At 41.1% G+C, this 11,369-nt stretch overlaps 1 protein-coding gene and 1 long non-coding RNA gene across 3 annotated transcripts; one reads left to right on the top strand and one right to left on the bottom strand.

The window, feature by feature from the left end:
- The first annotated feature begins 843 nt into the window (after nucleotides 1-843).
- Nucleotides 844-5,658, top strand: LOC135642841 (probable methyltransferase PMT9). The gene is made up of 7 exons (XM_065159311.1): nucleotides 844-1,243; nucleotides 1,387-1,551; nucleotides 2,309-2,491; nucleotides 2,609-3,203; nucleotides 3,965-4,074; nucleotides 4,177-4,397; nucleotides 5,163-5,658. Exons 1-7 carry the CDS (start codon nucleotides 980-982, stop codon nucleotides 5,476-5,478), a joined length of 1,854 nt encoding a protein of 617 aa, XP_065015383.1. The 5' UTR covers nucleotides 844-979; the 3' UTR covers nucleotides 5,479-5,658.
- A 640-nt stretch (nucleotides 5,659-6,298) lies between these two features.
- On the bottom strand, nucleotides 6,299-10,980 carry LOC135643727 (uncharacterized). 2 transcript variants are annotated; one of them, XR_010498345.1, is made up of 2 exons: nucleotides 9,692-10,980; nucleotides 6,299-9,607 (listed from the first exon to the last, which is right to left on the bottom strand). It is a non-coding gene; the product is annotated as an uncharacterized LOC135643727 (long non-coding RNA). The 2 variants fall into 2 exon arrangements; XR_010498344.1 differs by having other exon boundaries at nucleotides 9,696-10,980.
- Between the last annotated feature and the right edge of the window lie 389 nt (nucleotides 10,981-11,369).

The following is an 11,369-nucleotide window of genomic DNA, read 5'->3' as shown; positions in this document are numbered from 1 at the left end:
CCGTGTTATAGGAGGAAACAGTGGGACCCTTAACCAGAGACCAATCATAGCGAAGGGTACTTCGACACGTGATTTTGTTTCCGGAAGCCAGTACCCAGGCCGGCGAGACCGAAGCTGGAGGCGTCGACGAAAAGTTGGACCCAGTAAACAAACATACAGATGGCAGATTTTGGTTGGTGAAGAACTCGACCCGGTGTTTGATTGGATGTAGCTGGAGAAAGGAGGCAAGAGGGCGGCTAAGACTTGGGCACGTGACCTCGCGGTGGATTCACGCCAACAGTGGTCATTTTCCTACCTCGTGTCTCCGACCAGTCGCGACTCACTGTCTTCATACTGCTTGTAAATGCGGGCCCCCATGTGGTGGCCCATGTGGTGGAGCCATGGAGTCAATAACACTAAAGTAGGGTCATAATTAAGAAATAAAAAAAGGGGGAAAATATATGGGTGAGAGGGCACGTGCAGTGCACATGCGGGGTCGGGCGTTGACTTTTCGGAGACTTTCGAACACTAGAAAAGAATCTTGGCGTTTAGATAATAAATCCATTTTGAAGTATTAAAAATTAAATAATAATAATAATAAGATAATCATATCATTAAAATAAACTTTCTTATTCATATCTTTCTTTCATAGAATATATATTTTTTATTCATATCTTTCATAGAATAATTAAAATAAATTAAATAAGCTAACGTTCACGAATCTTAAAGCAACACAGGGATGAAGATTACTACCTTCGGTATATATACCCACGACCACAACTTTCGGTGCCATCTCGAACGGTGACCTGCTTCATCTCTGTCTCTCTCTCTCTCTCTCTCTCTCTCTCTGTCTCTCGTTTTCCGCTTTCGCACCACCATGTCGATGCCAATCGAGTATGCCAATTTATTTCTCGGCTCTGCCTCTCACGCCTTTTCTTGTAGTCTCAGTGGCCACTTGCCTAACCCCTTTAAGTGCTTCTGCGAGTGAGTGGGAGGGGGGATGAGGGCGAGAGAGATGACGAACATGGAGGTTGTCCTCGGTAGAAAGATATTCTCTTCCCTCCTTGTGGCATTCATTCTCGCCCTCAGCATCCTCTGCCTCTACTACGGCACCTCGTTCGCCCCCGGCCTACCCCGCCGCGGCGCGAGCGATGGAACCGACGCCGACGGCGGCTCCCGGATGTTCGACGATGTGGAGCTCTTCCCCGGCGCTCCCTCTTCTCTATATGGAGAGTCCGCCAACCTCGTCGTCAAGTCGCTTCCTGTAAGCTCTCTTTCGATCGCCGGATTCTAGTCAAGTGTTTTGATGCTTTTTCGTCGATGAAGTTGGCTTCTTGGTTGTGTTTAGTTGATAAAGTTGGTGTTTTGATGGTTCTTCCCTGGTGGTCACGAGCGGAAATATTTTAGGTCTGCGACATGAGGTTATCCGAGTTGATTCCATGCTTGGATCGGAGTCTCATCTACCAGCTCAAGCTGAGGGTGAATTTGACCTTGATGGAGCACTATGAGCGCCACTGCCCGCCAGCCGGCCGCCGATTCAATTGCCTCATTCCTCCTCCCGTTGGTTACAAGGTTAGTGTCCTTTACCCGTTCTGCAATTAGATGGCAAGAATGCTCGTTTGCAGATCTATGATAGATGCCAAGATTGTACTGCAAATTCTTGGTAGATGTCAATAGGGATTGCCGACCAATTCTTTGGTTTAGTTTCATTTAACTTGTTTCCTCTTTGGATCTTATGCAAAGCCTGTACTGTTAGAATGGAAAGAAGTTAATGTGGTATTACAGGGAAGGTTCCTTCTCTGTGGGACCTATTAAACACAGAAATATATTAGTCACTGAATAAAGGTTTACCGTACCATGGTGTACTGGAGTGGTATATACTGATCCGACAAGGGGACCAGTATAGGCGGTACATATCGATCTGTCGGTATGCTCCGTTGTATCATGTGTTAGTATGTTAATATGAACTGGTATATACCGGACCAATGGCCGATCAATACATTGGTATGGGCTGATAAGACGAACCATACACTAAACCACTCACTGTGAAAATTTATGTCACATAATGCCATGATTATTTTATAAATATGAGTCAGAAATATGCGGAAAGTAAAGATATGGAAATATCCGTTTCATATTAAAAGAAATCCCTTGACTCATACTGGTGAGAATTTTAGTCCATGAGAAATTGAACAAAAAGCTGCCGAATTGGCCTACATCACTGTGACTGCCACAAACAGTTTTCTCACTCTTGAGATCTAACCATTCTTGCTAGATAATATTTTGTTAGGGTGATTTTTGTTCTTGCTGAGCAATTCATGTGTTACAGGTTCCAATAAGCTGGCCTGCAAGCCGGGATCAGGTGTGGAAGGCAAACATTCCCCATACACATCTTGCCGAGGAGAAGTCTGACCAGAGGTGGATGGTCGTCAACGGTGACAAGATCAATTTCCCTGGTGGCGGAACACACTTTCATGCAGGAGCTGATAAGTACATCATCCACATTGCACAGGTTTTAGATGACTTGAGATGGTGCAAAGTTTACTCCTTTTTTGTGCTAGGACTTCTTTTTCCCTTTTGTAATTTGACTTTAAATGCCAGCCTTTTTCTATCTTTTGTTCCAATCTAGATGCTCAAATTTCGGAATGATAACCTTAGTGATGGTGGGAACATTCGGACTGTCCTGGATGTGGGCTGTGGTGTTGCTAGCTTTGGGGCATACCTTTTGATTCATAACATAATTGCAATGTCTCTCGCCCCTAATGATGTCCATGAGAACCAGATACAGTTTGCTCTCGAGAGGGGAATTCCATCCACTCTTGGCGTGTTGGGGACCAAAAGGCTGCCTTACCCCAGCCGTTCGTTTGAGTTAGCACACTGCTCACGGTGTAGGATTGATTGGCTTCAGAGAGATGGAATTCTATTGCTTGAATTGGACAGGGTGCTGAGGCCTGGAGGATACTTTGTTTACTCTTCTCCTGAGGCTTATGCCACTGATGAGAAGAATAGGAGGATATGGAATGCGATGAGCGATCTTGTTCGTAGGATGTGCTGGAAGGTAGCTTCAAAGAGAAATCAGACTGTGATTTGGGTTAAACCTTTGACCAATGGGTGTTACATGAGACGAAACCCTGGCACTCTTCCGTCATTATGCAGTTCTGATGAGGACTCTGATGCTGCTTGGAATGTGTCTATGAAGGCATGCATTACACCTTACTCAAAGAGTAAGTAAATTTTAGTATGTAGATTTACCTAACAAGTAATTTAATCACTTAAACATCACTTTTATTCATTAGGTATTGTCCAATTTGGTAACATCAATTATTTATTCTTGTTGTAATAAGAATACTTCCGTCACTGTACTATGTTAGCTTTTGGATTTTAATTTGATTTAATAGGTAAATTGTTAGACATGGAAATGCCAAGGATGCACAAGAAAAAAGAAAGTCACTTAAAGTTCCTCAACAATCTTGTTAGTTGGAAAATGTCTGCATGTTATGTCCATTATACATCAAATGGTGCTGTAGGCACTGTTAATCCCTCAGTCTGATAAAGTTGCATTTATGGCCATTGATCAGTCTCTGCTTGCCATGTTCTAGGGAAGTAGTAGGGAAATCCATTATTTCTTTGTAATAATAGCTCCAAGGGTCATAATTGGATGATAGATCATTTAAATGGATTATCAATTGTCATCCACCCACTAGTACTCGGATCAATGATGTACCTGGGTTTGTTCTTGCTAATTTAGCCATTACGGCAACTAAAATTACTCAGATGTTCATTTCAAAATTCATCAGCTCACTGGTGTTTGTTAACATGTTGGTATCCATGTAGATTGCACACTTGTTAGTTAACTCATTTTTTGTCAACATGCATTAATATCCAGCTGGATTGCTTGAATGCCTTCATTTTTGTCTGCTATCTTAATTTAATAACAGTTTATAATCATGCCCTTAAATATTGCTTTTTTTTTGTCTGAAAGCAGGAGTGAGCAGTGCAAAAGGCAAACTGGTTTCTTGGCCACAAAGGCTTGTAACACCATCTCCTCGGTTAGAAGAAGTTGGCATCAGTGATGAAAAGTACAATGAAGACACTGTAGGTTTCAACATGATTAAGTGACATTGTGATAGCCAGCTCTTTTGAATTTGCTCATGAGCTTCATCTTTCACTTTCTGATACTTTAATCATGCAATGCAGGAAGTATGGAACTGGAGAGTGCTAGAATATTGGAAGCAGATGAAACCTGAGATACAACAAGATTCTTTTAGAAACATAATGGATATGACGGCAAACTTTGGTGGGTTTGCAGCATCTCTTGTGAACAAACATGTGTGGGTGATGAATGTTGTTCCGGTCAATGAGTCAAGCAAATTGAAGATCATCTACGATCGAGGTTTAATAGGAACTCTTCATGACTGGTTTGTATACAAATTTATTGTTTTACTATCTTGCTGTGGCAATGTCTTCACTATTTACTTTTTCTTAGTCATAAATGTAGGAACAAGACTGCTGAACAAGTTCAGAATATGCCATTTATGATTTCAGTGTTTAGCACATCAGCTGGCCACATATTTGTAATTATTTTATCCTCTGTTTTACAAACTTCTCATCGCAGGTTAGAAATAATGCAGCTTCCCTGATTTGGAAGTTTGGAGTAGTAAGACGATGATGAGAGACAAATCAACTTGCAGGATTGAACAGTTGCACCAAATTTACAATAATTCAGAATTAAATCAATTAATTATTAGAATATTTATGTTTGCTTTTAATTTTTGCAGAAGGTAAATTAATATGTTCTTATGTGGTTTAAGCTGACACAAATACAGATTCCTCATCTAGGTGGTTATTAAAAAAATTACAAAGCTTCAGCTGTATTTGTTAACATATATCTTATCTTGATTTATTTACAATAGCCAATCTTAGTTTGTAAGGTTCTCTTTTTATTGTTTGTCTGCTATTTTTGCAACTGTCTTGACCAATATACACAGGCTATGTAAGACATATACAAGCCAATACTGCTGAACTATTTGTAGAATCTATAGGTGCTCTTGACTCCTTATTGAAATACTATGCTACAATAGTCGTGGTTAATGTATTCCAGATAAGTTTTTCTGATGCATGGATAGCATCTTAAATCTCATAATCTCAAAAGGACCTGTTCATATGAATTCTTATTATTGCAGGTGTGAATCATTCTCTACTTATCCACGTACCTATGATCTTCTTCATGCTTGGCTCTTGATGTCCGAAGTAGAGAAGCAGGGATGTAGCGTGGAGGATTTGCTCATCGAGATGGACAGAATGCTGCGACCTATGGGGTTTGCAATCATCAGGGACAAAGTTCCCATGATCAATTACATCAAGAGGTTCTTGACAGCCTTGAGATGGGATCATTGGATATCAGACATGGAGCCAAAGGTCGATGCTCTTTCGATGGGCGAAGAAAGGGTTCTAATAATAAGGAAGAAGCTGTGGAAAGGAAGTCCTGAAAAGCCCTAAAGAAAAGGGTGACAGTACATGATGCTCTTTTCTGTTCTTCTACTCCATTTGTTCAATTTTTGGATGGTGGAAGCAGGGAAGCTAAAGTTATATACTCGCAACCGAAAGAGGGTTTGTATGCAATGGCGAAATGCTCAAAATATATAGAAATGTTTGCGTTAGACTGATTAATCTTCGATATGAGCTTTTAGTCTCTGATATTTCTTCCACGTCTAACTTGAACTAATTGACTGTGAATCCATCAATGTCGGTTGTGTAAACGTAAGTAGTGTCGTTAAGCTGTTGATATTACAGATTAGGCATGTGTTATTGTAAAAACAAAAGAAAATAGACATCTCTTTTTGCTATATTTCGATGCATGGTTGTTATGAAAAGAGGTTCAGAATGTCTCGTTTTATGTTTAGAAAGGAGAAGACCTCAAGGTATGAAATTGAATAATTACTTTCTGCTCACTCCTTTCTTCTTCTTCTAATTTTCTTCTCTCTCTCGCTCTCTCCTTTTTTCTGCTCTATCCACAGGCCTTTTTAGATGTTTTCTTACCTCGAAATAACAAAATGATCTAAGAGCAAATAAGAAGGTATTTTTCACAATCAGGAAGAATTGGGTGTTCAAAGGCTCATAGTTCTATATTTTACCTTGCTACCATATTTCTAAAGAATGAAGGACTTGGTGAGAGTTAGATCAATCAAAGATCTGAACCATACCTCTTGTGTTTGTTCAATACACAAAAAAATCCCTTGGCAGTTCAATCCTGCTTTCTGATGGCACAAAAGCTTACCCAGACAATTTTTTTTTTTTTCACAGAAAAGAAAAAGAGACATGAACAACAAATTCCACTGTTAGAACAAAGTTTGCGCAATCTTTACCACTACCACATGTCTATCTTTTCTCTCCGAGACAACGGAGTTCAAGGCCTAAATTTAGTTATAAATCACAGACGAAACAAAGACTATGCAAGGACAAAAAAAACAGATTGACCAAATGGGAAAATGGACAACGGACGATACAAGAAGCAGCAGCCCAGCTCTACGCATGAACGTAGTTAGCAGATTCTCCCATTGGTCATAGTTGGGGAAGGTTTTTCCAGGAAGGCCAGTCCGCATATGGTGGGTTATCACAACATCCTCCCCCAAGGATTTGGGGGCTTTATCGACTTCAATCGGTGGCCCATGCAGCAATCAATGATCTCCTATCATCCAGCTTGGCGAAATTGCCACCACGGCTGGTCATCACAAACACATCCAACCGCAAGCATACTAGGAAATCTAGGGCAGCGAAGCTCGTCACATGCTTCTTGACATGGTCTATTTCTTCTTAATTGCTTGCTGGTTCCTCTCTGTGCTAACCTGCAAGACAAACAGGTAAAGAATGAAGTTCACCGGGATAGAAGCAGGATGCACAGCACTTGCCAAGAGAAATATGCTTTAGATCCTACATGGATCAGCTAGATCTTCACCGGAAACAAGGCAACTAATACTTATTAGATCATATGGTCCTATCTAATTAAGATATACTATATGCCTGATTAGATTATGACTATGATTATAGACCAATAAAAAAATCTAATTAAAATATAATTTCTTACGAGATGATCTCGATAGGAGGGACTCGCCTAATTATCATTCTAGATCCTCTGCTTTTCATCTATAAAAGAAGAGAACCTCCTAGGGACGAAACATCTGAGATTACAAATATATTCTCCATCCGTCTTAGTCCTGAAACCATCGCTCATAGCGATCCCATGAAAGATACAAAGGGAGAAAAAGACGAATCTAATCTTCCTTACAAATCGACATTGCTGTAGCTTTCAAATCCGATGATGATGTCTATAGATCATATAAAGGCATTTTGAATGACATCGAAAGGTATGCATCGTATATTTGATTTATCGTTATTTGATTTCAGTTTGTAACATTAAAGTTTTTCGCATAACAATAGCATAATCATGAATTTTATTATTCTACTACAATTTCTTCACTTCACACTGGTCCCATCTATGGTCGATTTCTCAGCCCTATTAAATAGAATCGGTTGAAATAAGCTGGAGTTGATCGAACTCGATCAGACCGTAAAACACAAACCATATGTTTCAGGAATCTAACTTAACATGAAAGTGTTATTGGGTGGACCTTTCTCCAAAAACTTGAATACACAACTTCTATAACATTTCGATATTCAATATTATAGTCGATGGAATTTCACCGAAGATCAAGCAACCATATTTTGCCAAGCTCAGTTGTTGAATTGAGGTGCTACATTATCAGAATCAAGAAGCTATTGTCTAAATAAATTTCAGCAGAAAACATTTTAGATCAAGCAGTCATTGGGGTTTGCAAAATTGGACACTGTTATGGAGTCAAGCATGTAATATACATACAGTAAATTGCTTCCCAACAGTAAAACAGGAGAAAAAATAATTGATGCAACCTACTGTCTTGCCTAATGTTCGACATGTGAGCATCTCTTTCTTCCTAAACTTAATTTGTATCAACATGTGGGCCTGCAAGATATTGGAAATGGCAAATATCTCAATGATCGTCCCTTCCATGAACTCCAGCAACCAAAATGCTAAACAATGGCAACTGAATTCCAAAGATAAAGGCAATGGTGCGCAACTAGCCATTGTTAGACCAAAGATCACTTCTTTATCATCGAAAAGGATCGAAAACACACCCAATTCAAGAACCAGGAGACAGATCAAGCATAGCAGAAAAGGCAGAGAAGGAGGAGATCATCAGGCAACTCCAGGATCCTCGATTCAAGAACTACAAGACATATACCAGCCTACTCCAAGGGAGAGGAGGCCAGCCAGACAGCAGAGATTCTCGACTCGAGAACTACAAGGTGTATCAAGAAAGGTAGAGGAGGTGCTCACCAGGTGACTCCAAAGATCCTCGATTCAAGAACCGCAAGACGTATCGATGAAGGTAGATTAGGAGCTCACCAGGCGATTCCAAAGCGAGGGGAGGGAGATGAGGCCAGCCGGCATAGGGAAGGCGAACTTCGAAGATCCTCGATTCAAGAACCACAAGACATATCAAGAAAGGTAGAGGAGGCGCTCACCAGGCGACTCCAAACGGAGAGGAGGGAGAGGAGACCAGCCAGCACAAGAAAGACGAAGAAGGCAACGAGAGACCAAGGCCAAGAAGGGCTCGGACAGGGCGGCGGCGGAGGCCCTGTAGCCCATAGAGCCCAACAGGCGGATCTCCGCCTTCTTGCTCGACACTACCTAACTCTTGCCTCCAATTACCCACGTTATCTAGCCAAATGGGCTCCACCTGGTCTTCCAATCATCGCAAGGGTAGCTGTACGATCTAATATACAGAATCGCGATGGAGTTCTCTCATTTGTGATTAATTAGGGGGAACCTCCGAACTCGACCCACCTGTGGCTCCGCAATGGGCTCCACTTGGTCGACCAATCATCAAAAGGGTAGGTAGTCAATTAATCCAGGGAATCGTGGGCCGTGGCCAATCATGTGTGATTAATATGGCCTTTGGATACGCAATGGGCTCCATCCACCACTTGTTCCAATCATCACAAAGGCAGCGAGCGACGAATACGGCGATAGCGGATCGGATTTTTCAGATACCAATGAATACTTAATCCATTTAAGTAGGATTAGAACACTTATTAATAAAAAAACAAATGCAGGCACGTAATTAAATTGGGATAATTTAATTTCTAAGAAGCTAATTGAATATGGAATTTGGAAACATTAAGAGCGAAATTTGGTAGGAAAATTAATCCCCTGTCACTTAATCATCAACCCACAACAAATCTAAATGTTTTCTTGCAGGAGGAAGCACAGAGATCCAACATGATCGAGGACTTTCGATATGGTAATCTCTCCTCACAAGTGTCAAGATTCGCAATTTGTCTCCTGATTTAGGATCGATGATCGACTTCTGGACTGATAAGAGGGAATCATAAACCATGGAAATTACAGCAGTCGAAAGCATCGACAGTGCAGGTTCATGCATAAACTGGATTAGTCTCTCTCCTTGCAGCAGAACGTTGTACAGTAAAATCCAACTATAAGACTCTCTCTCTCTCTCTCTCTCTCTCTCTCTCTCTCTCTCTCTCTCTCTCTCTCTCTCTCGCTCGCTCGCTCGCTCTATATATATATCTGCAAAGAGAGCTGACAAATCAGAACTTGATCCACTGAAACCAAGGAAAGAAGCTTGCATGCATACCACAGTGACGAGGTTACCTACAGTTCAAAGTCTGGTATTGAAAGCAACAGAATGGAGAGATGACGCAGCTGTGGTCCATCCTAGTTCTGAGTAGCCTCCAAGGGATTGGGAAAGAGGGGAGGAGGAGGGGAGGAGGAGGAGGAGTTGGAGGTGGAGGTGGAAGAAGGCATGGACTTGGAGCGCCGCATCCACGAGGTGGAGAGAGAGCGGTGGAACCGGCAGCGGAAGGAGCCTTGGTGGGTGGTAGGCGAGCACAGACAGAGGCCACCGCCACCGCCGCCGATGCCACTGCTACTCCTCGGCGAAGCCAGAGACTTGGGAGCCTTCTCCTTCTTGTTGCCTTCGCCCTCGGGGCTGGAGACCGCCACGGCACCATCGGAGGCCATCTTCCAAGCTCCTGTGTGACAGGGCTTCTCTTGGCTCTTGGAGACATGCCATCACAGTGACAGTAATTTATATCTTCGGAATGTAATGCTGTGTGACTTTGATGCTTATCTCTCTAGAAATGGTGAGCACTCATCCTTGTGATCATAAATTAGAGGGGAAAAAAGAGAAATAAAAAAGTCAATAATTGATTAAAAATAAAAGGGAAGTTCATAAATTCCTCATCAATTTGATATCAAATAATAAGTATTCCTCAAGACAATATTAACTGCTAAATAGAAGCATATTGTAAGCTTCTATAACACCTAAACTGTATTCTTCTGAGCTGAATACCAAAGATGAATCAAACTGAAGAACTTACAAGAAATAGAAGGGGATCAACAAGATACATTAGAATCAGAATGAAAAGAAAAGATAGTTATTGTGCTGAGATTTCAAAGATCGGAGTAAGGAAGATTTCTTAGATTTAGATAGTCATAGAGAATATCATCAGTTTAATACATATCTTGGTCATTAATTAAATTACAACAAATTCTCCTAATATAATGTCTCATTCAAGTTGTGTCATGGTGACTCACATCCACCTCCCAATCCACACCATGAGAGAGAGGGGGGAATCTAAGCACAAGGAATTTGGCACCACCTGGTGGCGGCCAGCTCCCAGTCTCTTTTGACAAAGGAGGAGGAGGAGGTGGCGGTGCCTTGCGGTGGAGATGAGGTGGGTGTGGAGAGGATAGCTTTGGGAGATCCAATGCTGGATGACCACAACAATTATTGTGAAGGTTTGGGGTTGCTTTATTCCAATGCCCACAAAAAACATCAATATCTTGATTCTTCAAGGAATAATGTAACCCCTTCTGGACCAACTGCACACTTCTTTATGGTAGGAGACAGCTTCTTGCTTGCTCTATCCACACATGGGATCAGCTTCTTCTTCTTCTTCTTATCCATGAAAGCCTTGAGGTAATGTTTGGATCACTACAAGCAAGTGGGAGATGAGATATATTGTCTGATGCAATTTATGTTCAAGTCGACATCCGTTGTAAGAGAACATTCATTCAATATCATGGGAGACCCTACCAAAAGATTTTCATATAATCGTTGTTATCGAGAGACAATAAAAATAAATTAAGCAGTATAAATTATACTGTTTGATGGGATAAAAAGAAATTTTGTATACGAGCAAATATAAGCTGACGGAATCAAACGAAAATCACAATAAAATAAAACACCAAGATTTATATGAAAAATATTTCCAACATGAAAGGTAAAAACCATAGGGCAAGTTAGATAAAATTCACTATAAGAATA

This window comes from Musa acuminata, chromosome BXJ3-7 (genome assembly GCF_036884655.1).
Source record: "Musa acuminata AAA Group cultivar baxijiao chromosome BXJ3-7, Cavendish_Baxijiao_AAA, whole genome shotgun sequence".
Lineage (NCBI taxonomy): Eukaryota > Viridiplantae > Streptophyta > Magnoliopsida > Zingiberales > Musaceae > Musa > Musa acuminata.
The sequence above is the reverse complement of the archived record's forward strand: the minus strand, read 5'-3'. Positions and strand labels throughout refer to the sequence as shown.